Source organism: Pelobates fuscus, chromosome 12, assembly GCF_036172605.1.
Source record: "Pelobates fuscus isolate aPelFus1 chromosome 12, aPelFus1.pri, whole genome shotgun sequence".
Classification (NCBI taxonomy): Eukaryota; Metazoa; Chordata; class Amphibia; order Anura; family Pelobatidae; genus Pelobates; species Pelobates fuscus.
In genome coordinates, this window is record NC_086328.1 from 38846605 (window position 1) to 38874342 (window position 27738).

The window sequence follows — 27738 nt, forward strand, 5'->3', positions numbered from 1 at the left end:
CACACTAACAGACATACACACACACAAACTAACAGACACACACACAGACCCACTAACAGACATACACACACTTACAGACATACACACACACACACACACTAACAGACATACACACACACACTAACAGACATACACAGACATACAAACACACTCAATCACTCACATATTTAATACATTTTTTTTTTTTTTAATTTAACCCCCCCAGCCTCCTTACCTTTGGGAAAGCTGGGGGGGATATCTGTCTCCCTGGTGGTCCAGTGGCTGCTGGGAAGTGCGGGTAGGTGGGCGGCCGGCGAGGGAGCACTTCCTCTGAGCGGTCTGCTCAGCTCCCTCGCGCGCCGCAGAGTGATGCTGGGAGGCGGAGCCGGAATATGACGTCATATTCCGGCTCCCAGCCTCACTCTGCGGCGCGCGAGGGAGCTGAGCAGACCGCTCAGAGGAAGTGCTCCCTCGCCGGCCGCCCACCTACCCGCACTTCCCAGCAGCCCGCCGGCCGCCCAGCATGCCTTGTTAGCCGCAAGGCTAACAAGGCATTTGCCCTGGGCATTTGGGGGCGGCTTTTTTTGCCGCCCCCTGAAAAATGCCGCCCAAGGCAAATGCCTTGTTTGCCTCGCGGCAAATACACCCCTGCCTCAGCCCCTCTGTATGTCTCTTTTTCCCCTTTCTCTCTGTGTGTCTCTTTGTCCCCCAAGCCACTCTGTGTGTCTATTTGTTCCCCCATCACCTCTTTGTGTCTCTTTGCTCCCCACCCCATCTCCTATGTGTGTCTCTCTGGCCCCCACTCCCTTCAGCCCCTCTATATGTCTCTTTTTCCCCTTTCTCTCTGTGTGTCTCCTTGGCCCCCAGGCTACTCTGTGTGTTCATTTGTTCCCCCCATCACCTCTTTGTGTCTCTTTGGCCCCCACCCCACTCAGACCCTCTCTGTGTCTCTTTGAGCCCCCTCAGTATCTCTGACTTTTTCACCTTTCTGTATGCCTTCTAGAAATGTGCCCCCCTATACCAGTATACTCTGTGTTAGTTAATGCAGGTTCCTCAAGTTTTATTTTTTAAAACTGGGTTTGCTAATTGAAAATGTCAAAATATTTTTCTGTCAAGCTCTCATAAATTGGTGTAATAATGTATTTGCAGGGCCGGCCTTAGGGGTGTGCGAGCTGTGCGGCCGCACAGGGCGCCATGGAGCAGGGGGCGCCGTGCGGCCGCACAGCCGATTAAAAAAAAAAAAAAAAATTTTTTTTTTTTTTTTTTTTAAATTTGCAGCGGGGGCGGAGCTTACCGTGCGGCGGGGGCGGAGCTAAAAGCGCCGGAAAACGGCTGCAGGGGAAGCAGGAAGGAGTCCCTGCTTCCCCACCAAACAGTCACCAGGAGCTGCACTGCCTCAACAATGAACTCCACAGGTAACTGTGTGATTGTCAGGTGAGTGTAACTCTCTGCCTGTGTGTATGACTGTCTGCCTATGTGTGTGTGTGTGTGTGTGTGTATATGACTGTCTGCCTCTGTATGTCTGTGTGTATGACTGTCTGCCTGTGTGTGTCTCTGTGTGTGTGTGTGTATGTATGACTGTCTGCCTGTGTGTGTGTGTATGACTGTATGTGTGTGTATATGACTGTCTGCCACTGTGTCTGTGTGTATTACTGTCTGCCTCTGTGTGTGTGTCTGTGTGTATGACTGTCTGCCTCTGTGTGTCTGTGTGTGTGTGTGTGTGTGTGTATATGACTGTCTGCCACTGTGTGTCTGTGTGTATTACTGTCTGCCTCTGTGTGTTTGTCTGTGTGTATTACTGTCTGCCCTCTGTGTGTGTGACTGTGCATGACTGCCTCTGTGTGTATGACTGTCTGCCTCTGTGTGTATGACTGTCTGCCTCTGTGTGTATGACTGTCTGCCTCTGTGTGTCTGTGTGTATGACTGTCTGCCTCTGTGTGTCTGTGTGTATGACTGTCTGCCTCTGTGTGTCTGTGTGTATGACTGTCTGCGTGTGTGTGTGTGTGTGTATATGACTGTCTGCCACTGTGTGTCTGTGTGTGTTACTGTCTGCATCTGTGTGTTTGTCTGTGTGTATTACTGTCTGCCTCTGTGTGTGTGACTGTGTATGACTGCCTCTGTGTGTATGACTGTCTGCCTCTGTGTGTATGACTGTCTGCCTGTGTGTGTCTGTGTGTATGACTGTCTGCCTGTGTGTGTCTGTGTGTATGACTGTCTGCCTGTGTGTGTCTGTGTGTATGACTGTCTGCGTGTGTGTGTGTGTGTGTGTATATGACTGTCTGCCTCTGTGTGTGTCTGTGTGTATTACTGTCTGTGTGTGTCTGTGTGTATGACTGACTGTCTGCCTGTGTGTGTCTGTGTGTGTGTGTGAGACTGCCTGCCTGTGTGTGTCTGTGTGTGTGTGTATGACTGTCTGCTTGTGTGTGTGTGGATGTCTTCCTGTGTGTGTATGGCCGTCTGACTCTGTGTGTGTGTCTGTGTGTGTGTGTGTCACATACAACCAATACACGCATATCACACACTGTTAATATACCCATTACAATTATCACACATAGCCTACATATCACACACAGTCATCACACGTACTATTACATACACAGACAACACAAACATAACAGCATACATGGATGACGGGGGGGGGGGGCGCTGTGAAGATTTTTCGCACAGGGCGTCTAAATGCCTAAGGCCGGCCCTGTGTATTTGAACAGGTTACTTATGTTTAGTCATGATTATAGGCCCTCAGTAATAATATTTGCTCAAGGATACACATAGACAATTATATATCTAACATCTAAATTCTGATTTTAAATCTGGAGCAGCTGATTATATACCATTTAACTGATGTTTTATCTAGTTTATATTTTTAGTAAAACCTGGTTTTCTACATATAAGCAATCACCAGACTTACAATTCACTGATGTAGATGTCTGGTTTCCAGAAACCTGTATCAGGAACAATCATATTATCAATTCCACAATAGTTTTCTGGCTTCCATGATAAGAAGTTATTTGTCCATTCCTAAAAATGAGAAGCAATGCAATTAAACATTCTTAAATCACTTAATGCATCAATACATACTACTTTATCAAGGAGGAGTAAGGCACACTATCAAACTCTTACCAGAAACAAATGCATTTTACTTCTAGATCGTGTTTAAGCTGAAGTGGCAACAGTTCATCAATCTGTATGTTCACTTCTTATTCTCATTGCATATTACTCTATCCTTTACCTTTTTTTACAATGTAAAACTATTTTTAAGGAAAATCTGGGAGATTGTCAATTCAAGTTATCTCCTAGTCAATCCAATGATTTTAATATAGAAGTATTGGGAGATTGGCAGCTTATGTGCAGCATGCTCCATCAATAGAATGCTTCTCAAAGAGAAGCATTGAATACAGTGCTTCTCTATGACAAGCCTCACTACCCAATTGAATGCGTGTCCAAGGCAAGTGAGCAGGTAACCCTCCTGGATGTGAATGTGCACCTAAGTAATTTATAAAAAAAGTGCCCATTTTTCTTGAAATCTGTACTTTTAGAAAATAAGCAGAGCTGACAGCTGATTAACTACTAAAGCTACTCCGCAATCTGAAGTTCTCAGTGTCACGTCCTGTTCCTGCTGCGGATCATTTCTGGCTATGGCTTCTGGTATCCAATACGCTTTTTACAATCCTTGTTTAGTTTTTCTTGTTTTTTCTGGTTTTCTATTCTGTGTCTGGTTTTCTTTATGCTGGGTTTTCTGGGTTAATTCCTGTATTCCATTCCTGGAATTCCCAGTCTCTTGGATTCCTTTAAATGTTTATTTTTTGTTGCCACACCCATTCCTTTTCCATTAATCCTTTTATTTCAGTTGGTTCCTGCAGTCAGTTGCTCCAAGTCCGTTTCCCCTTTCTTGCAGGTAAGTTCTGTGTGTGTTTTATAATTGTTTATTTAGTCATGCATATCTAGGCAGATAGGATCCACCATACTTAGAGCACTTTGGCACAGTGGTGGGCTGCATACATCTTGGCCATTTATGTATGTCTAAATCTCCAATGTTTTACATATATAGTACTTAGTTAGGTCTCCTCTTGTTTTGCCTTATATCTCTTGTCTTGTTTTATTTTGTCCTTCCAGTTCGTGTACAGTCCTGTCCCATTCATGCCTTGTTCTGGTTTCCCTCATGTCTTGTGTACATCTTCTGGACTCTGCTTTCTATCCTTCTCTGGTTCTGGGTTCTACTAGTTTTGTCTTGTCTTATTTTGTTTGGTGCCTGTTCTAGTCTTGCCTTGTTTCTAGTACTGGATACATTTCTGCTGCAGAGCCTCCTTATCCACATCATGGGAGGTCTGCATATTTTCTCCCAGTTCCTGTGATTTTTTTATTACTATCCACTCATTTCACCATTGTAACATATCCATATGTCAATTCATTTTCATATATATATATACACTTTTCAGCCAAGGATGTCAGGAATAGGCAAAGGGGTCGACACCTGCTCCGGGGAAAAGAGCAGACAGGGAGAATGATACTTGACCATCCATTGACAGTTTTTCTGTGGTGGTCCCTGGTGCAAGGCACATAAGAAATTGCAAGACTGGTATGGATCCCCAGTTGGGGACCAATCACCCCTGTTCTTGTTTCAATGCACATCTGGAACATGTCAGACATATTGCCTAAAATAGCTGGTCAATTAAAAGGCAGAAGTAAGAAAATTTGCAATATGTGCAAAATGGCAGCAGTTATGACAATTGAGCAGCCATTTTAGGCAATATATCTGACAAATAGGCCTAGGAGATGCTAGTAAAGGGTCTCAAAAAACACAGAATCTGGACACAACAAAACAGTGTTTCCCTTTTCTTACATGCATATTACAATTCCTTGCTCTTCATTGAACTTTGGATATGCCTGGCACAGTTTCAGTGTGTATTTAGGATTTTTGTCCTACTACTACAGAAATTACTATACAATGGGTTATACTGTAAGTTGGAGAGATGCTTACTCCCCCAGTTCCAAGTACACTTGCTGGGCTATCGGATATCGAATATCCGGGTCTTGGCTTGCAAATAAATTCGAACAAACTAGAGGCAATGTTGCATTGGTCCTTGCCAATAGGTCTCAAGGCTATTCACTGTTTTTTGTGTGTTTAAATTATTACAGAGGGTTCATGCTCTATACTCATTATTACTACTACGTCTATTAACAAACACTACTAACAAAAACAGCTAACACACATAAATGGACCCTGGAGCTGGAAATGCCTTTGAGGACCTTAATGTAGCAGACCCTGTGGTGCGAGTCAGCCAGGTCCTCCGCTCAAGACGCGCGGCACTTGCACTCTTGCATCCACACAAGCTTTGCAGTTCGATCGCTGTGCCTTCTGACCATAATGACTGGTTGCGCGGCCCGACGTGTGTAATTAGGAGTGTATGTAAATGGGAGCGCCAAGTAGTTTCAGGTTCGCATTGGTCCAGATCGTTCTGGTGCCATGCATGCATGTAGAATATTGCATATTTTTATGTTTCTATTGATTATGTATTAATGTCTAGATTGACATAAGTAAAAGATGGTATAAGTTACAAGGTTTTCTTGTATGAGAACTCTGGAATGTGGATTAGGGGTCTTGTCCTTATATGGCTAGAGTTATAGTCTGACGTCAGTATGGGCACATCTATATAGTAACTGAACAAAGGGACGTGAGGTCTCTCTCTCTCTTGGCTCTTCTTCCTGTACAGCTATGTAACAATGTAACTCTCCCTTCAGGAGTCCAGCAATTCCCATCTGCTGTTGAACATCCATGATCATGTAACATCCTTTATTATGGATCAGTAACTAAGAATAAACCGTAAGTCAGATTGTGTATTAGTACTTTTCAATAATATAGACGTATATTAATGTATTATTTTACTTTAACCCAAGAAACATACATTAAAGGACCACTCTAGGCACCCAGACCACTTCAGCTTAATGAGGTGATCTGGGTGCCAGGTCCCTCTAGGATTAACCCTTTTTTTAATAAACATAGCAGTTTCAGAGAAACTGCTATGTTTATACTGAGGGTTAATCCAGCCTCCAAAACCTCTAGTGGCTGTCTCATTGACAGCCGCTAGAGGCGCTTGCGTGCTTCTCACTGTGAAAATCAGTGAGAGCACGCAAGCGTCCATAGGAAAGCATTGTAAATGCTTTCCTACGCGACCGGCTGAATGCGAGCGCGGCTCCTGCCGCGCATGCGCATTCAGCCGATGACATCGCAAGGCAGAAGGAGAGGAGGAGGAAAGCTCCCCGCCCGGCGCTGGAGAAAGAGGTAAGTTTAACCCCTTCCTCCCCCCAGAGCCCGGCGGGAGTGGGTCCCTGAGGGTGGGGGCACCCTCAGGGCACTCTAGTGCCAGGAAAACGAGTATGTTTTCCTGGCACTAGAGTGGTCCTTTAAAGTATTATTCAAATCAACTTGAAAAGACACAGAAGAAGAAGAAGAAATTGAAATTTATTACATTGGCCAATCAGCCAGTCTTCTATTAAAGTTTTGTTCCCACTTCCCAGGGGAGAGAGAGAGAAGAATCGAGCTACAAAGTTGAGTTTTGGTACTGGGAAAACAAACTTGAAGGAAAAAAAAGAATCTAGACTGTGTCACAGAGACTAAGAATATTTGCACAGAAAAAGAACTGTGTGAAGAACTGTGTTTGAAAGAAAAAGAAAGTTTTGAAACTAGAAAGACTGTACAAGACTATTTTCTACAACTGAAAAAAAAAGCACAAGATGCAAAGTGAATTCTACAAGCAAGCACGTGGCAGAGATTGGCAAGTTTCCAGATCCAAGTCCAGAACTGCACAGCTGTGTGGATGAAGAAATGAAATAGACAGAAATAACTGATCTGGTAAAGCGTGACAGATCCTTGTGGCAATAAATTAGGAAAACATTCCTTCAGACAACTGGCCATGGGCTGTTGGAAAGAGACTTCATCTGACCTGCAAACTGTGATTGAAGATTCTACAGAGTTAATTTGATACAGAAGATTAAAAGACTTAAATAAAGAAATAAAAATAAAATAAAGAAATAAATGATTAACACTAACACACATCAATTCCTAAATATTAACAAAGAAAAAAACAGACAAAGGAAATTATTTAACAGTTATGAGTATTAATACCAAAATAGAGTACTTATAAATGTGTAACACATGGAGTAGAAATACAAAAGAATAGTGACCTATAAATATGATGAGAAGTATAAAACATGAAGTTGCTTAAATGAGGTTCATGTATATTTAATACTACAAAGATTGAGTTGATTAGTATTTTATAGATTCAAAATAAGGAGTAATTTGTTTATATCGAGGTGAAGTAAAACAAACAATGTTAACTAAAATAAGAAAACTAAAGAAGAAAAATGTATATTGATTAATATTAGGTAATGGTATACATTAAGAATGCCTTGGATATAAGAGTTCAGAAATCCAAGAGGAATAAGTTTAGTTAAGATTATAGTACACAAATTATATTTGACCTAAGTCTATAAAGGTATGGACTAGGGAGAATAGGTTTCTGGATATGACGATATCCAATGAATACGTTGTTTTATCTTTACCCTGAGTTTGTTAGACACAGACTATGAATAAGAGTTTCTGGGCAGTATGACCCAATGTTCATTTTATTTTATTTTAGTTTAGTCAGTTGAAGTGTACTAAGGAATAGGGATTGGTCAGAACAAATGTTTAGGTAACATTAGGAGAATCCTACTTTTATGTTAAGATGTATTACATTACTAAGTCATCACAATTAAGGTATAATGAAGAGAGTTATGTTATGAATTTAAATTGCTCTTTCCAAGTTCTTTTAAAGTAAACCGTTCTCTTATTGAATGAAAAGTTTGCTCCTAAAAGGTGGAATTTTAGTGAAAACGATAATCATGTAAAGAAAAACAAATAGATGTGATAGAAAGATTTATGGGTGGAGAATTGTCAACAACATGAACATTATTTGAAGAATTATTATAGAACTTCATGGTTGGTAATAACACATTCTTTGAATGTTTACAAACTATTACGAGTCTTATAAGTGGAATTAGAATATTTCAGGTAGTGAGAGCCTACTGAATATACAAATTGAATATGATGATTGTAAAGTACTGATACAATTGTAACTAGGTGGTATTAATGGTGTAGGAATGTAATTCATGAATACAAATGGCAAAGAGTTTAAGTTCACAAGAAACCATATGATTCATGGAAATACCAGTGGACAGAATATAAAAGTAATACATGTATTAGTACTTAAGTAATATCCATTCTTGAGAATGAAAAAAAACTATATTATATGTGTCTGTATTAGGAATATGATAGTGATACACAGTTATTATTTAGAAAGTTACAAGATCTTGATTTTGTTGTCTACAAAGACATTACTGTACCTCAGCAGGAAGATCTTTCTCATTGCTTTACATTGTTTATTGGATCAACACTTGTAAATATTTTATTTTATCCATTTATTATTGTTATATATATGTTCATATTATTTTCAAATAGTTATGATGTAAAATTGATATGGATATAATACATAGCTGAAACAGAGGGAGTTTGAAGTAAAGTAAGTTATGAAGGGTAGAAACTCAACCTTCCAAGAACTCTCATATAATAGAAAGTTGTGACCACATCTTGTCCTATGCTCAATGACTGTGATATGAGTGATGTAGGAATGGACAGGTTAGTGACATTGTGTTATGGTATTAAAGACAAACCATAAACAGAGGGAATGTAGAATATTGCATATTCTATGTTTCTATTGATGATGTATGGATGTCTAGATTGACATAAGTAACAGATGGCATAAGTCACAAGGTTTTCTTGTATGAGAACTCTGGAATGTTGTCATACAATAGAAATAGAAATATACATAAAAGTATTATTCAACTGGAAAAGACACAGAAGAAGAAGAAGAAGAAATGGAAATGTATTACATTGGCCAGCCAGCCAGTCTTCTATTCACGTTTTCGGGGCGTAGGCATGACGTGGACCAATAACAAGTTAAAGATAAGATATTTAAACTCCCCTAGCCCTGTACACAGTGCCCTATTGTGGTTTCTGTCCCAGTACCCTTTAGTGCATTCCTTGAACTTTTGTATTATATTCTGGTATATCCTGTTCGTAAACATTTATACATGTCACGAAAAGGAGTGACCCAACACACAAAATAATAACCCTCCAATAGGTAAAACTGAAAATACCTAAACTGGTCCTGAGAATGTCCGGACTGAAAGTAAAATAAAGAGAATAGTCCAAAACAGGCCTAAGTCAAAGGGAACCAGAAAACAACAAGAACATAATACCAGAGCAGAGTCAAGGGAACCAGAAATCAGAGTAGCCAGGAAAAAGTTGAGTCAATACCAAAATAGCACAAAACCTGATATAAGCACACTCTTGGGACACAAGCAAGCTGGAACCACAACAGGGCACTTAAACACTGGCTAAATGTGCTTTATATGCTTGGGGGCATGATTAATGTAGTCATGCCCCAAAACCGTAAGAGGGCTTCTGTAAATCCTGCCCTGAGCCTGACATCGGCATGCGTGCACTGTGTCATAAAAAGGGGCATGCGCACAGCGGCCGGTGTCCAAGAGACTATCCGATCAGGCAGGAAGACTGAAGGAGGTGGTCCGCCCGATCGGAGGAACAGCTGATCGGCGGACCGCTAAGGTAAGTATAGGATTCCTTACAATACCCTAAGGTGGAGATTTTTAACCCATCCAACACCTGGCGGGGAGGCAATCACAAATGGGAAAACTGCGCAAAATGCTTTATTAAACGAAACGGCTTATACTCCACGAAACAACTAACTGTTACACGAACGGCTATTACACGGCCGGCTATTGCACGACCGGCTATTATAAGAATGACTTTACACGAACGGCTAATACACATACGGCTAAAACTCACATAAGACTGAACTGACGAATGGCTAACTCACATTAGGAAATCAGATGAACGCTTAGCTCACACAGACGAGTATATGAAAAGAACGAACCGCACAAACAATGACGTCCACAATTGTTATGTATTACTGAGCCTACATAGACACAAATAATTTCTATGCTTGTTATTTTAAATGGTTCAGTCAGGTTATATCATGCTTAGTTAAATAGTAACTGTTTAACGGAAAATGTTATAAATATTCAAACTGTGGTATTTGATGTTTCCCATACACTTGGCACATGTTATTTTGTCCTTCCAGATTGTGACTTTTTCTCCCTGACTGTTCAGGCAAAGTTATAATTTCAGTTCTATAAACCACGGTACGTTGTCAAAACACTATACGCTGGGAAACTACGGGGTATAACCAAAAGGAAAAAAAGTACCATAACCACTTAATAACAACTATAGGAATTAATCGCTAATTAGGTCATAAATTTAGATATTGTCCTTATACGGTATCATTTCAGTATCAACATAAAATACTATTCCCACCCAGACGGGTACGCTTAAGTTTCAATTAATCATCACAAACATGACCATTAAGGTAGTAATACCTTCATACGTGTATACCCTCTCTTAAAAAGTCACATCATAAAACATAAAGATAAAAACATGCCTACGCCTTATTAGGTAAAATAAGTTAACTCTCAATTCAAATCCGTTAATCCGCTAGGTTCAAGACACCATAACGGTTATTACCCCTCAAGCGAAAAAACTAGTTACGAAGGTAGGTATGATAAAAAAAAAGTTACAAATGTCACATAAAGCACAGTTCACTTTTAGGTTCTACAGACAACTGTGTATTAACTTTCAGGTACGCACGTCTCCCCGGTTACTTCTCTTCAAACACGATTAATGGATAGATCACCCAAGCTCAGGCTATATATTGTCACGGCGAGACCTACACCCATTCTCACACGGAGGTATTTTACGCCCCATGTTCCAAATCATAGATAGAGTCTCGCACACTCCACATGGGGTGCAGTTAGTACGACACCTTCCTCTCCCCTCTGTCTTCTAGTTACTACCGAGAGGCCTGCACACCGCCATCGATTCATGGCTCAGTTTAGGACCAAATCATAGCTAGAGCCTCTATTCAGCCACTTGGCAATTAGCAGGGCTTCACCACCCCAAATGTAGTTAAGTTCTTCACCTCCTAGCATTTATAAAAGAAGCAACCTAAGATATATACCCACTACGTTATTACAATACAGTCTCATATGACATCAAGCCCCTGTTCTATGAGGTCATGGATTATCTCAAAAATAGCCACTGAACTAAGGCGTAGAGGCATTTCGTATCCAGCCACCGCCAGGAAGGCAGAGCTGTATAGGCTGCTCATGGCCACTTCTGACCACTCTACCATGGCCTAGCACGCAGGCCAACATCGGCGATACTCTAGCCGGGATCCAAATCACTATGTCAGCAATGCTGGCATCAACTAATAACCTTGACCAAAGAATGGAGAAGCTGGAATCCACAACCCCAGCTAACTTAACCTCCACAGATCTCACGGCCACCGTATCCACTGCACAAATTACCATCGCACAGGGTAATGCCACAATCATGCCACCTGCACAGGGGTCAGGCACGCACATAATCACTCCCGCACACATGGTCCCACCCAACATAAAAAATGACATTTTAGAGGGTAAGGATGTCAATCTCATGTGACTCCTGATAGCATCCCAGGACGTTATCGACAACAAAACATACAACTACAGTGACTGGTCAGTGATTCTTAAAGCCAAAGACCACAGGTTAGACAAAAAGCTTTCCATTCCAGACTTCGTGCTTGCTTTTGGTCTCTACAGAGATATCATTTGCTTCAACTTCCCACAACGCAGAGAGGAATTAGACCTTTATATGCACAAGTTAGTAGACCTGGGAAACAAGTACGGTGGCACTACCTTTTACAACCATCACAAGTTTTTCTCGGCTAAGACGGCGGCAACTTTCATTTATTTTAATATCAGGATAAACTGGAGCCACATTGACACCGAACTATTCTGCCTCCACTTTGCCGGGCGAGTGCCACCAGTTTGCACCATTTGCTCATCTAATTCTCATACTACCAACTTGTGCCCCACCGAACCTAATTTACAATTTACCCACCACTAGCTACAGTACACCTAGCACCAACACATTTGAACAAAGGGATTTAAAGGACAAACTGGGTAGACCGATAATCTTCTTAGGGAAGGCACAGGTGTGCCACAACTTCAATGTGGGCGGTTGCAGTTTCAGTGCCTGCAGGTTGATGCATGTCTGTGCCATCTGCTTTAGAGGCCACTAATCGTCTCTTTCCCAAGAAATGACTAACGGAGATACCAGTCGACACACTAGCCTTTTACCTTGTCACTCACCCATCTCCACACCTAGTCAATTTTCTCATCACGGGCAAAGTGCACAGTGTGCTAAAAGTAAAAGAGAAAATATAATAAAAAAGTCCAAAATATGGCTTGTCAACCTTATGAAGGTATTGCTCAATCGCTAATCAGTCCAAAATGTGTTTCGCCCTATGGCAAGCCAACTGACGAAGCCCCCACCATAGGGCGAAACACATTTTGGACTGATTAGCCATTGAGCAATACCTTCATAAGGTTGACAAGCCATATTTTGGACTTTTTTATTATATTTTACTCTTTTACTTTTAGCATACTATGCACTTTGTTCATCCTTAATAAAGCTTTGTTGGAGAAAGGAATCTGCATATCTCATCTTTATCCAAAATCTACTAAAGATCACCCAAGACCAGCAAGAAGAAAGATGGGGACATCCTATTAAGAGTCCCTCTGCACTATTCATGAGAGCCATATGCTAATTTGGCTCCTGACTTGTGAGTACACATTCTCCATACTAAAATACCAGTTTATTTGACAATACTGTACCATGTTATTTTGCTTTGTTTTATAGATTTTATAGATACATCAGACGTGTGTCCCACCGTATGTATTTAAAAATATGAGTGTTTAAGAGCAGTAAAATGTATACTGACAATTATATCATCAGTGAAAGTGCTGTTTTTGTGTGAAAGTCAGTGAAAGTGCTGTTTTTGCTTTATTTATGTGTAATATGCCATGTGTTGTTGTTCATCTGAGGTTGAATTTATCTAATTTTAAGACCTGCTAAGGAACAGATGGTTGTTATGTCCTGATATGTAATATAATATAATTCAAAGAGGGTGTACTTTCTTCTTTCCCATTACCGTATATTGGTCATAATAAATCTGTGTTTCTATATAATTGCACAATGTAATACACAGAGGGGTAGCTCTGTACATGCAAGTAAAAGTATAAGCTTTATAAATACACACGCATTCACCATAGGGTTTATTCACTAAACATCAAATTGTAGTACAGTAAAAACAGTAATTTGGCTGTTTGTGCTAAATAACATTTCTATTTGTAAGTGACAGTTCTCTAAAGAGAAGCACAATGATCATTTTAAAGAATATAAAGTTGGGAATCTTACCATTGATAACCAGATATATGTAGTTATAGACTGCAAAGACATATCCTAAAGGAAACAATAAACAATTAGTATAGCAAAATATGTTGCATAGTGATGCATTAAAGTTTTCCAATATATGATGTAGCCTCATTACCTAACATCATATATACTGCAGACTTATACAAACATGGTTCTACACACACAGTGGGGCTGGGTAAGGGAGAGACACACAGGGGATGGTAGTGAGAAGGACACACAGATGGACTGAGGGAGAAAAAGACACACACAAAGGAACTGGGGAAGGGGAAAAAGAAACACAGAAAGAGGCTGAAGGGGGAGACATATATTGGAGCTTGTGGAAGAGACACACAGAGGGGCTGGGAAAGGGGATACAGAGACACACAATGGTGCTGAGGGGCAAGCAACATACACAAAGACACACAAAGGGATTGGGGGAGTAAGAATTAAACAAAGGGGTTGGGGATAGAAAGAGACACACGAGGGGGCTGTGGGGAAGTAAGAGACATACAAAGGGGCTGGACAAAGTAAGAGACACAGAGGTAAGTGTAAGACACAAAGTGGAAAAAAGGTGGCTAAAATGTTGATGAGAGACACAAAAGGGAAAACACAGTGGGTAAGTAATTAAAAAAGGGATTGAGACACACAGGTGAAGATGCCTTTTTTGGGTGTTGGCGGGGGACAAAATGCATCTTCACCTGTGTAGCCAAAAATCCTGTCCCTGCCTGAAAGAGTTGTTCTTGGATCCATACCTCTATACCAAGTGTGAGTGAGTGAGTGAGTGGGTGAGTGAGTGAGTGAGTGGCTTCTCTGAAAAATTAAATGTGAGGTATTAAGAAGCAAACAGTAAAACTCAGAGTAACATTTGGTTGGATTTTGTCCAATCGCAGAAGATTTTCCAAGAATCCCAGCTTATTCTACCAAGCACTTACTATCTACACCTCTTCATCATAACTATCACCCTCTGATGTGCTCTGTCACCCTCCCAGAGTAAATTATAAAAGTATTTCAGAAAGCTTTGACAACTTACTTTGGACCTCCACGCGTGCAAACCACACCCAAATTCTCCTGCCATCTGTCTTCACCTGCTGTGTGTCTGAGGATGCATATGTTTGCATTTGGTTGGGAATGTGAAAGTGTAACTGAAAATGTGTATCTGTGTGTTTCTTTGAGTGTATCAGTGTGTGTGTGTATGTATGTATGGGAATGTGTATGTATCTGTGAGTTTGCATCTTTATGTATGTTTGGTGGGAATGTGGGAGTGTGTGCCATGATTTTGTAAGGGGCCTAGCGATTTCTGATGGCAGCATATTCAACCTGATTTGGAAAAAGTATGCCTGGTGGTATAGATATTTTGCTTACCTTACACTACACTAATTAACCTATTTCTTATTATCTCTTTCTCTTCCTCGGAAGATCACACTAGCCACAATTTCAATTTAATATATGCACAAATTTTGTCATCCATTGTCACCCTAGTTATTCTTGCCTTTCATTCTCTCAACTTGTCTACCCAACATTTTCTTTCTTTCTCTATGCTTGATGAGTTCAAAATTCCTGCTGATTCAGCTTCCACCTCAGAATCTTAAAGGGATACTATAGTGACCAAAACAACTTTAGCAGTTTTTGTGTAAAGATCATGCCTCTCAAGTTTCACTGCATAATTCATTGCCATTTAGGAGTTAAAGGGACACTATAGTCACCAGAACAACTACAGCTTATTGTATTTGTTCTGGTGTGTAGAATCATTCCCTTCAGACTTTTTGCTGTAAACACTATCTTTTCAGAGAAAATGCAGTGTTTACATTACAGTCTAGAGATACCTCCACTAGCCACTCCTCAGATGGCTACTAGAGTTGCTTCCTGGGACAGTGCTGCACACTGTGCAGCATTGCCATTCAGTGTCTCCACTTTCTGCATGGAGACAATGAACTTTCCTCATAGAGATGCATTTATTCAATGTATCTCTATGAGGTGATGCTGATTGGCCAGGGCTGTGTTTGACTTGTGCTGGCTCTGCCCCTGATCTGCCTTCTTGACTGTCTCAGCCAATCCAATGGGGAAGCATTGTGATTGGCTCGGACCACCACTTCTGATGATGTCACCCAAGCAGGCAGATCAGGGGAAGATACAGACCAATTGATGGACTCTCTCGTTCACAACGGAAGTGGAATGCAGATTTGCGTTCCACAGAAAAAGGAAGCCATATACCAGACCATGTGATCGTCAAACAAACGGAACGTGCGTTCCATTCAAAACACTTACGGATGCACGGATGCCGATAATTTGACAATTAAGACGAAATAAAAGACAGAACTGTTTTGCACAAATTATTTACCAACTGAGGAAGCCAACTGATGGCGAAATGCGTTTTGGACTAAAGACATTACTATTTTATAAGTACTTTTGATTACTTGATCAGTTTTTATTTCATTTGATTTTTATTAATAAATGTATTCATCCATTGATATTATTGAAGTATTTCTTCTTATCCATACTTACCAATTTGGGTTTGAAAGACACAGAAGAGGAGTTGTGGATCTCCCTGAAGGATCGAGGAGCGCTATGCACTAGAGCCAGGTGACTTATTGTCTCTCTCCTTGTGAGGTGGGAATTTTCTCATTTACACTCATTTATCATTGTATATACCATCTGCACTATGATTGTGTCATATATTGTTTACAGGTCTCTGTAAAGGATTACACTAAGTGTATCTATCTCCAATAATATTACTCAGCTATATAAGAGCTCCACTTATACTGTATTTGTGTGAGATCAGGGGAAGAGCTAACAGCTGCTGACTTGTATACAAGTAAGATTTTACTATATTTAGGGAGGCAAGAAGAGATCGGGGGGGGGAGGCTAGATGGTGGTTTTAACACTATAGGGTCAGGAATACATGTTTGTGTTCCTGACCCTATAGTGTTCCTTTAAATCACTTTTATTTCTGTGTATGCAGCCCTAGCCACACCTCCACTGGCTGTGACTGACACAGTCTGCAAGAAAACAAATTGGTTTCATTTTCAATCAGATGTAACTTACTTTCAAAGTTTTTATCTCCTGCTTTGTAAATTGCACTTGAATTACATACAGGAGGCTCCTGCAGGGTCTAGCAAGCTATTAAGTGAGCAGGGTGTGACAAACACTCCTTCCCACGTATGTTTGCCATGGACTCCTGGAGAAATGTAGAAGCCAGCCTCACACTACCCCACCCCATAGCCCACCGACTATGATCTGGGACACAATTTGGGAGTAACCCTGCCCAGCCACCATTAGTAGCTTTCCCTGGGTGCCCCTAGTTTGGCACTTTTCTTTCATGGCAATAGAACCAAACGCTGGCTCTCTGGCGTCCGTTCGCATGAACCAATCCCACAAATAGTCCCAGCGGTACTTAGCCGCGACCTCTATGGAACTAAATTCGGCATGAGGACTATGTGGTTTCCCGGTCCCCTCAGTGGGAGTTACACGCGAATGTTATGGAGCTGTTTTCGGCATTAGGTGACTGTGCAGTTCCCGGACAACTTGGTTCGGGGTTCTGAACCACTTTGAAATCCGTCAGGAGAGCGCTTTTTGGAGGGAAGGTGCCTGAGACTAAGGGGAACAAACGCTACCTAAGAGCCAGGCAGAGCACCGCGTATTGCGGCTGCAGGTGCTCCCGAAAGTTGACCAGCAAAAGCACCAAACGCCCTGGAACTATTTTGGGCATAGCACCTCTTGTGCGGTCAGTCAGAACTTTAACACGTTGGTGTTTCCCCTACACTGCATGGATCTGAGTGCTTTTTGGAGAATTTGGGTGCTCAGATCAGGGCTATTTAAAGATGTATTTGTGGGGTTAATATATATATATATATATATATTTATGATTTTTTGGGCACTTTTATGTTTTTATATTTTTGTGTTTGGCTCTCTGTTACTGGGATATAATTAGATTACCGGTATTTAACACAATTATCTTCCAGGCCCAGAGATTCCTGGGAGGGGCCTGGGCTGAATACAGTGGAGACCCCGTGCTTGGGTCTGTGCATAAAAGGCCACGTTTGGCTCATTAAAACTAGTTGTACTCCCAGAACTATGTGTCGTCTAGTTACTGGGAAGGGAACTGCTCAGCACCTTGTTCCAGCTCGTGGAGGATTCGGAGGGGAAAGTCCTTGTAAGGACTAGAGCTCCCAGGACTGTGTGTCGTCCAGTCCCTGGGAGGGAATAGAGCGAGTCTCCTATCCTGTTCCAGGACGGAGAGGCTCCAGGAGGACCCCAGTCAAGCCACGGAGACTGAGACAGAAGCGTTTTCCCCTGTTCCAGCTAGGAAGCGGCCCTTGGTGGAGGTACCCAGCCGGGGTACAGGGAGCTCCGCTACACAGGGGATAAGAAATTCTAAACTAAACAGAATTTGAAATAACAGAAGTGTACAGGAAGTATATAGGAAGGCTGTGTAAGTCACATGCAGGGAGGTGTGATAGTGTAACTGAAAATGTGTATCTGTGTGTTTCTTTGAGTTTATCAGTGTGTGTGTATGTATGGGAATGTGTATGCATAAACAAAGCAATTTTTTTTTTAATTCTTTATTTTTGCGTGCAAGAGATAAGCAGATGCGATAACATTTGCAGTGCCCCAACGGCATACACTCATTGTTATACATAAGTTGTTAAGTTAAGAGGCATAGCATAGAGTTACTGTGCACATTTTTTATATTGTCACGATATATAGTTGAGTATGTGTCGCTTGTGTGAACTTGGTGTAAGCATATAGAGTGAGTCAGCGCTTGAAATCAGTCACCCTGAGCCATCAGAGACTGGTACTCCCATGTGTGCATAGCAATAAGTGGTCGAGTATTGTGCTGTGTTGTATGCATGGATACGGCCTTGTGTAGGCGTTTGGTGTGAGCGTGTTCCCCCAGGCTGTGTACATATGAGGAGACATGTCTGCAGTCATGAGGGTATGGAAGAGGTCATCAGTAACATGGAATATCAGTCCTCAAGCACTCTGTGGTCCCCACATGGTACGGGAGGCATAAAGACTGTAGTGAAGAATCTGCAGTTAGCGTCTCTGAACCTGTCCATGATGGTTGGTGCCGGTATATACGGCCTCGGCTTGGTATGTGGAAGTCCTTAAATGTGGGCCGGTGTGTTGTCCCAGTGAAGGCATGCTCCGTGCGGTTGGTAAGCAGGTGTTATACAGTGCTCTGTTGTTTCATCATGAGGTGACATTAGGTTGCTCACGTGAGGCATATCCGCCCATAGTCCCTTTGAGCTGTAGCTTGATGTTCTCCCTCCATGAGCCTTTCCCTATCCTGCTGCGTTTCCGCAGTCGTGGCTTGTTGCTGGTCTTGGGCTGCTGTTGGATAGGGGATGCTGTTTGGTGGGTTGATTGGGGGGGGGGGGGGAATGCAGCGTTGTGTCTAGGGCTCCGGCCCTCGGTTCTGACAGAGGCGAAGTAGCTCGGCACATGGTGCTGGTGGCAGTATCTGTGGTGCCGCTTTTCCCTGTGCATCTCCCCCCTCCTTCTCCCATCTGCCTCTGGGAGTAGGTGTCTCTTAGGGGCCCCGCTCTGCCTACTCACTGTGAGGTGCCTGGCATGCCTGTTCTGCGGGGATCAGCGGTCTGTGTCAGGCGCCATGAGTCGATGCTTTCACACGCGGCCTCCGCCATCTTAGATTGAGGTTTCAGGTCATCTCTGCGAGGTCTCCGAGTGCGGCCACGGGGTGAGGACCGGGATCACCCCCCCCCCCCGGCCCATCGGGGGGGGATCAGGGCCAGGTTCGTTCCGGTGCAGCGTGATTATCAGGCTCCGGGTGGCAGGATAGTGGAGCGGCGGCCGTCCACTCCACTCACCGCCAAGAGAGCTCCCGCCCGTTGCGGCAGAGAACTCCCCTCCGGGGGACTAAAACTCATCAGGCAAGCCTCTCCCCGGTCCGGTGGCCCTCATCCATCGAGGGTCGCAGTGATGGGTAAGTTGGGTGATTTAAATCGGTTTTAGTGGGCTTATAGGGTCATTGTGTGCGGGAGCTGATCTTCCCTGCGACCGCTCCGCTCGGCTGTCCGGCCCCGCCCCCTAAACAAAGCAATTTAACTCCTAAATGACAGAGAATTGAGCAGTGAGACTACAGGGGCATGATCTATACAACAAAATTGCTTTATTAAGCTAAAGTTGTTTACGTGGCTATAGTGTCCCTTTAAGCATATTCCATTTCCTTTCTTGCTGATTCCTGTATTTTCTACAGTTTTCTGTCTCTCCTGCCCTCTTATCCTGCAGCATCCAGTAACACTGTTACAAATGTAATCCGGAGGCATGGCAATATTATCTAGGAGTTATAGTTTTGTTATCATCTCTATTAAGTCAATAATTGAACTAAAAGTCCCAGAAACCTCATATTCTGAGCAGAATTGAGGCTCTTCAGAGAGCTTTGATTTTTGCTAATAATTATTAACATGTATTTTAGAAAGAGATAAAATTCTTACCATTTTTACGATGGCAAATAAGACCATATTAATATCTACAAATGTTGGAGTTTCAGAATCATTAGTCGGACGCACAGTTACTGATAAGGCATTATCCAGCTGCTTGTATAGCTCAATTAATGAGCAATTCTCCTGGTTAAGACCTAAACATGGGGCAAAAGAAAGACACAATGTGTGTACATATAAAAATGCAGTGTCATATAAATACAAACATACATTATAAGTTATGTGTTTGTGCACATATTTAAAATAATAGTAGGGTGTCTGGGTGTCTGCTAAATTGGGCAAGATGGTACAACTACCCTCCTGTAAATTATTTGTTTAATCTCAATGCTGCATATGACAAACGTGTCATTACATATAATAGTGTGCTCTCTCTGAAAATGTTCTGTGGGTGTTCCAGCTAGGAAGACTTACACTTCAGGTGAGCTACTTGTGAAGACTGTGCTACAACATTGGTTTCTCTCTTTATTTCTGCAGCTCTGCTTGGTTAAAAAGGGGGAGATCCAGAGGATATGTTGCAAAACCAAGGCAATACAAAGGAGCCAATGCTGTGATTGTATGTGTGAGATCCAGTGGAGACTGTTACAAAGCTGCAGTTCCTCTGTATGGCCACAAGAGCACGGTGGAATGTTCCAGTAGGTGAATGGTCAGCCTTTCTGTACTGGGTGCATGGGGTACAGCATGATTATTTGTACCGAAGGTCATGGGACATGCTGCAAATAGAAGAGTGTTCCTCAGCCACGATAAAAGAGGGAGGTAGATGCCAAGTCTGCTAACAGCAGCTGGCTTCTAAGGAGACTTGCTAAACAGATGCTTTAAAAGCATTGGAATGAGTGCATGAAAACCATTCACTCAATTATACAGTCTATAGCCAATTTATATGCATCAATCCTTGTTTCAGCCCTCAACATTGGTTTTGTATCAGAAATATCCACCACTGTGATTGGTTCAAAACATGGATGCCCCTTATCACCACTACTCTATGACCTGGAACCTAAAGCAATCTTCTCCAACCCTGATTTAACTGGCTGCTCAGTTAAAGAAGGGAGTCAAAACAAATTAGGGTTGTTTGTTAAAAATATTCTTGCAGCAAGTACCAAGTCTTTTTTTAACTTAATTATTTATGTTTATTAAACATATATTATACATGTACAAATGTATTTTAGGAAAGAGTTTCAGTGTAAATAAAACTGCTTTTGTGATGCTTTTCTCCCCTCTGGCAGCACTTTTACACTTAGGATGACGCAAAATGAGATTAGAAGATAGATACCTAATAACATTTTAATAGTGGCAAAAACAATCTCCTACCAATTGGAGATGGAGAAAGAGACCTTGGTAATATCTAAGTAGGAATTGATTAAATGGAATAATTATGTTATAGATTAAAGAGCAGTAGACATCCTATTTTGCTAGAACTACCTCCATTAGTCTATTAATGAAAATCTGGGTGATCCATGAACAAAATAAAATGGATACTTATAAAATTAACCTTTGCAGGAGAAAGCATGCAATTTATGATCTGGCAACCTCCCCATTTGCTCTATCCTCCCCTAGAACTGGTGTTTTTTTATTTTTATGTCAGCTGTGCAACTATATAAGTGTGCTATAATACACCATTGGAGTTTTTCTCTCTTCTGTTCTTCCCGCATATTTATCTCCAAACTACAAATATACATTTGGACGCTACATACCCTTCTGATGGACTACTAGGACCACCATTTGCACATTTGGATATTTTATATTCGGACTAATAGGTACCTGTTGTTATTCCAATTTTTTATATTATATTTGGACATTTTTCTGACGTTTCTGTTATTGCTGCTAAACCTACTTTTATATTATTATTTGTTATTTCCACTTGTTTTAGGCGCACCCTTATTCCTTCCTTTTTCCTACTTTGTAACAATACTTAATAATTCTTCTGAGGGACAATTTACAACTTTGCAGCCATTATAGATCAACATAAAGATTTGGAAAAGGAAAATTCTGGGACATAGCAAACATCTAATACACCTTTCTCACCAAATAATATCTTTATCAGACATTATGTGCCACCTACATATTCTGCAGTATTTTATCATTTTACAAAGAATATAGAACAAATACCCTCAATTGGAACTATGTCAGAACATTAGAGATACTGGGCAAGAGGTTGATTAAACACAAGTGCAATCTCAGACTAAGATTAATATACATAATTTATAGATATACAGTGAGAGGGGGGAAGTATTTGATCCCCTGTTGATTTTGAATGTTTGCCCACTGACAAAGAAATGATCAGTCTATAATTTTAATGGTAGGTGTATTTTTTTTTTTTTAATTCTTTATTTTCATTGTGCATGAAATAACAATAGGCGAGCAGAGCCACAATAGCAGCTGTAGAATTTTTCATAACATTTTTACAAATTAAATTGTGGCAGATTAAGCAGCACTTTTTTTTTTTTTAAAGCAAACATGCAAATATCTATCGTTATGACAATAGTAGATATATATAGATTCCCTAAGCTATACAAGCCTATGAATTGTCAAGTTTAGTTACGTTTAAGATTATATTAAATGAAGCAAACATGCAAATATCTAGCGTTATGACAATAGTAGATATATATAGATTCCCTAAGCTATACAAGCCTATGAATTGTCAAGTTTAGTTACGTTTAAGATCATATTAAATGTTATATCATGTCTATAGCATTGCAATTCTTTTACTGTAAGGTGTGTAACTTCATGTCCAGAACTAAAGGCCGAGTGGCCTGGCAGGTCTGTGTATCCTGGCTGGCTGAATGAGGGTAGTGTCAGGTTCGTCCCTTTACATGTTGTTCCATAAGTGTCAGACCTGTGCGCCCTGTGAACTCTCAGGACCGATCGAGGCTCACTTGATTTGCGAGGCATGGAGTTTTTCCACATTGGCCGAGGGGCACTCCGTGTTACAAGGTCTCCTAGGGTGTGTCCGGCCCCGGGTCAGAGCCCCCGTTCCGTCCAGGCCGCCCCCGTAAGCACCGTGTCTCAGTGGGCACTCAGGGACAACTTGAGCTCCTGCGGGCCCCCCCACAAGAGTCCGCCGGCCCTGTGTCCCCTGCACCTCCCCTGATCCTTCGATACCCCCGCGGGAACATGGGCTGCCCTGTATGTCTCACCCAGCACCGGCCACTTCTTCAGGTTGGTGGGCGCACGGCCCCTCAGCCACCGGTCCGCCGGAGGCACATGCCGCCCACACCCGCCGGGCTCGCAGCAGTGGGGACAATCACCTCCGGGTGCCCACCTCACCCTGAGGTCAGGCAACCATGATATCGGCCTGTGAGCAGTCCAGGATGTCCGCCCGTGGGCCAGTCCACCCCGGGATTAAAGGTATATGTCGAAGTGTCTCTCAGCCTACTGGTCTGTCTCTCTTTGGTCCTGTTGTCGGGCGGGTCTCATTTTGGCAGCCATTATCAGTGTAAGGGATCAGTGTAGGCCCCAGTCTGGGGTTTCCGTCTGGATGTGCGCCGTCCCCATGTGGCCGGGATCACCCCCACCGGCCGGGGGGGAGCGGGGCCATTTCTCACATCCTCGTGGCCCTCTTCTGAGGCTAATGTTGCGTGCATGCGTTCCCACCCAGGCAAGTTGCCGACTTCTGAATCCGGGTCGTTTGCTGTTGATGTCCCGGTTTATGCAGGCAGGTAGGCCGGGTGCCTCAGCTCCGTTGCTGACGACATGTTGTTGGCCTTTGTCTGGTACCAGATTGGAGCTGAGGTGATTCTCCATGTCATCCCATCTGGATATTTGACTCCAGGGCAATGTATGTGCGGATTTTGTGCCGATACTAGGGCCGTGGGCCCGGAGCCATGTTGATCTGCTTCCAGTCGGCTCGGCGGCCCGGCCCCGCTGGTAGGTGTATTTTAACAGTGAGAGACAGAATAACAAAAACAAAAAATACAGAAAAATGCATGTCAAAAAAGTTATAAATTGATTTGTATGTCAATAAGTGAAATAAGTATTTGACCCCTTCACATTAGTACTTGGTGGCAAAACCCTTGTTGGCAATCACAGAATCATTCAGATGTTCATTGGCAAACTTCAGACAGGCCTGTACATGTGCTTTCTTGACCAGGGGAACCTTGTGGCCGTTGCAGGATTCCAGCACTTCTCGGCGTAGTGTGTTACCAATTGTTTTCTTGGTGACTATAGTCCCAGCTGCCTTGGGATCATTAACAAGATCCTCCCGTGTAGTTCTGGGCTGATTCCTCACCGTTCTCATGATCATTGAAGCTCCACGAGGTGAGATCTTGCATGGAGCACCAGACCGAGGGAGACTGACAGTTGTTTTTTGTTTCTTCCATTTGCGAATAATCACACCGACTGTTGTCACCTTCTCACCAAGCTGCTTGGCGATGGTCTTGTAGTCCATTCCAGCCTTGTGTAGGTGTACAATCTTGTCCCCGACATCTTTGGACAGCTCTTTGATCTTGGCCATGGTGGAGCGTTTGGAATCTGATTGATTGCTTCTGTGGATAGAAATCAATCAGATTGCTCCTGTATATCTTTTATACAGGTAACAAGCTGAGATAAGGAGCACTCCCTTTAAGAGAGTGCTCCTGATCTCAGCTCGTTACCTGTATAAAAGACACCTGTGAGCCAGAAATCTTGCTGATTGATAGGGGGTCAAATCAGCGGGGGTCAAATCAATTTATAACTTTTTAACATGCGTTTTTCTGGAATTTTTGTATGTTAACCCAGAAAGTAAACAATCTTTAAAGTACCCTAAAATCTTGTTAAAAAAAAAAAAAGCTGTTGTTCGAACAGGGTCCTCAGCATGTGAGGGGTTATTAGATTTCCAATTTACCAGGACATGGGTTGAGAATGGGACACATACATGTTGTAACCACATCACCATTTTCATTGGGCATCAACGTCTCTCTGAGAGGCATGATCGTGCCCTCGTCCTCCCCCTTGTTTAGCTCAATGAGTAATTCCACTCATCCCTTATCTTTTAACACTTCCCCGACAACCGTTCCAAAGGTGGCCACCTCGCTCAGCCCTGGATACGGAGGGGCTGTGGCACCTCCCATATGGGGGGCTAAAGGCTGTACCACTTGTTAGCTTGTTACCACTTGTTAGCTCTTTTGCTCCTTTGTTTAGCAAACATTTTGCAGGCACCCATAAGCTCCCTCGCCTTGTATGAAGCATTCAGCCAAATATTGGATAAAGTAAAGTCAGGCCCCATTTAGCCTTTATTCTTAGTACTTGCCCTTCGACCAAAATTACATCTGTGTCAAGACTACCTTCTGGTGGCCAGCCAGAACCAAACACCACCTAAGGATTTCACATAAATGAATAAATGTCTGCCAATTGTAACCTTTGGACCAACCTGTTAAAGGACCCCAGTGATACGGAACACATTGTAATGGAATACAATACTTTAGCTTACTAGACCCAGCACCTATGAGCAGGGCCGCCATCAGAAATTTTAGGGCCTTGACACACCTCAAGATCTGGGCCCCCTGGGCCAGCCCCGAGTCCGCCCACAAGGATGCTATATATCTGTGCACATAAGGAATGTGGGGCTCAGACTGCCAGAGCAGTCCGGGCCCCCCAGGACCGCCGGGCCCATGACAACCGTTATGGTTGTCATGCCCTGATGGCGGCCCTGCCTATGAGACCTGGAAGAGTTACCGCACAAGTATGACCAGAACACTGATTTACCTGCAGTGAAATACAGATCTATGGACCAAAACCAAATATTGTTTTCTATAACCAGATGCAGACAAGTGTCCTTTTTGGTTGGTGCTTGTACCAGCATTTTTTAGCTAAATAGCTAATACCCTTTAAAAAGCATTTTTCAATTAATCAGAGGCCGGAAGTATAGAATCATGTCTTTATTGCAATAGAGGTGAAGCAGTCAAAACTGGTACTGAGAGCATACACAGAAAAGGAACACTATAGGGTCAGGAATACAAATGTGTATTCCTGACTCCATGGTTTAAAAACCCTATTAAGCCCCCGGCCCCCTTTTACCCCACCTTAAATAGAGTAAAAACTCACCCCACCCCCAATCCGCCTCCTTGACTGACATCATCAGAATTGATTATCTCAGCCAATCCAAAGCGTTCCCATAGGGGTGGGGATGAAGCCAAAGCCCCCACTGGCCAACCAGCATCTCCTCATAGAGATGCATTGAATCAATGCATCTCTATGGGGAAAATTCAGCGTATCCATGAAGAACATGGAGACGATGAACGTCAGTGCTGCACAAGCACCCCTAGTGGCCTTCTGAGTGACTGCCATTTGGAGGTGTCCCTAGGGAGCAATGTAAACACAGCCTTTTCTCTGAAAAGGCAGTTTTTACATTAACCCCTTAAGGACGGTGGACGTTGGTTTCTTGTATTGCACCTATGGAACGTGGATTATTATCCTTTGTTTTCCGTGACCTCTATACTTTGATTTGCTTTTTACAGATTCCCAGTTACTGATCCTTGCTTACCGTCTGATGCATCCCTGACACTTGATAGATCTTTCAAACTGCTGAATTGTCTGTTCCAATTTGCTTCGCCTGTGAATAAAAATAAATAAATAAAATACTCTGTGCTCTGAACTTTGGCTACTGTCTTCAACGAGCCATACAATAACAGAAGTTACAAAAATATAGGTAGTGTTTGCACTCAATTACTAGATGGTGCCGGTATTTAGAGGTATTCCCCCTTATACGTAACCTCAACAATCTATACACAACAAAAATTAAATACCGCACTCGAATATATTGTTATATGTAAGAAAAAATGATGAATAAGTTTCTATTCAATATGCAAAGAAATGAAATTTAATAGATTATACACTTAATATCTGAATTCATATATCTACAAAATAGATTTTTTTTCGCTCAATTTTTTCATTATATATATTTTTGGTTTTTTTGTACATACATCATTTTTTCTAAGGAATGGATCCATCAGAACATTGGACATTGTAGAGTGCTATGCATAGCCTAGGATGTGTGGATAGGTTTTTGTATCATAGATGAATTTTTTAGGAACTGATTACAATACATATGCAGAATCCATAGGATAAGGGATTTATTATTTATTTTGATAAAATTTGATGTATTGAAGGAGATCATCAGACTGTTATGATGTACATATTTTGTAGATACATGAATTCAGATATTCAGATATTAAGTGTATAATCTATTAAATTTAATTTCTATTGAATAGAAACTTATTCATCATTTTTTCTTACATATAACAATATATTCGAGTGCAATAACAGAAGTTATTCAAATAAGATTTACATCCTCTCTACATAGTGCTAAAAAAGCTCAATAAGCTGCAAAAATATGGTAGTGCGTTTCTACAAAGAAACTTTCTGTGGGGAATTATGGGTTTCAAGTACATCCTGGCGTATAGATGTCATTATGCCACAAAAAGGATTTGCCATAATCTAAACATTTATTATCACACAGTCTTATTTAGTCTTGGACTACAGACAGAGAGAAGAATTCCCCAAGTAAGTAGGTAAATCTCATAAGAGCTGTCATAAGTTTGCTAGGATAGGACCTTCATCTGTTCAAAGTGATAAATATATAGAATTTAATGACTTACCCAGAAAGGCGATCATAAACAGGCACGAAATAAGAAGCCACATTTTGATGAGAGTAAAGGATTATGAACTAAAAACGCAACATTTGGTGACAAGTGATGAAATATTCTGCTTGTGGGAGAGAAATAACTCTACATACAAAGGAATTTAAAAGCAGAAAAACATGTTTAAAATGACTTTGAGCCTTTGTAAAATATCACACTAACAAACAAAAATAACAAAAATATTGTGCTATGATTCCTAAAACGTCTTACGTTTTTCTCAGCAATGAGACCATAATTTATCCAAAATACAGATTAAGGAACAGCGCACACACAACAC

The 27738-nt window shown here is 41.9% G+C and overlaps 1 protein-coding gene across 1 annotated transcript in view; it reads right to left on the reverse strand.

The window, feature by feature from the left end:
- The window catches only part of LOC134578477 (5-hydroxytryptamine receptor 3A-like), a 62187-nt gene extending 34714 nt beyond the window's left edge, over positions 1 to 27473 (reverse strand). Inside the window, exons 1-5 of the mRNA XM_063437476.1 lie at positions 27420 to 27473; positions 26306 to 26374; positions 19846 to 19988; positions 13394 to 13438; positions 2888 to 2997 (exon numbers count right to left, since the gene is read on the reverse strand). Coding sequence (XP_063293546.1) covers positions 2888 to 2997; positions 13394 to 13438; positions 19846 to 19988; positions 26306 to 26374; positions 27420 to 27462 — 410 coding nt within the window. The 5' untranslated portion in view covers positions 27463 to 27473. The remainder of the gene's footprint in view (positions 1 to 2887; positions 2998 to 13393; positions 13439 to 19845; positions 19989 to 26305; positions 26375 to 27419) is intronic.
- Positions 27474 to 27738: the final 265 nt, after the last annotated feature.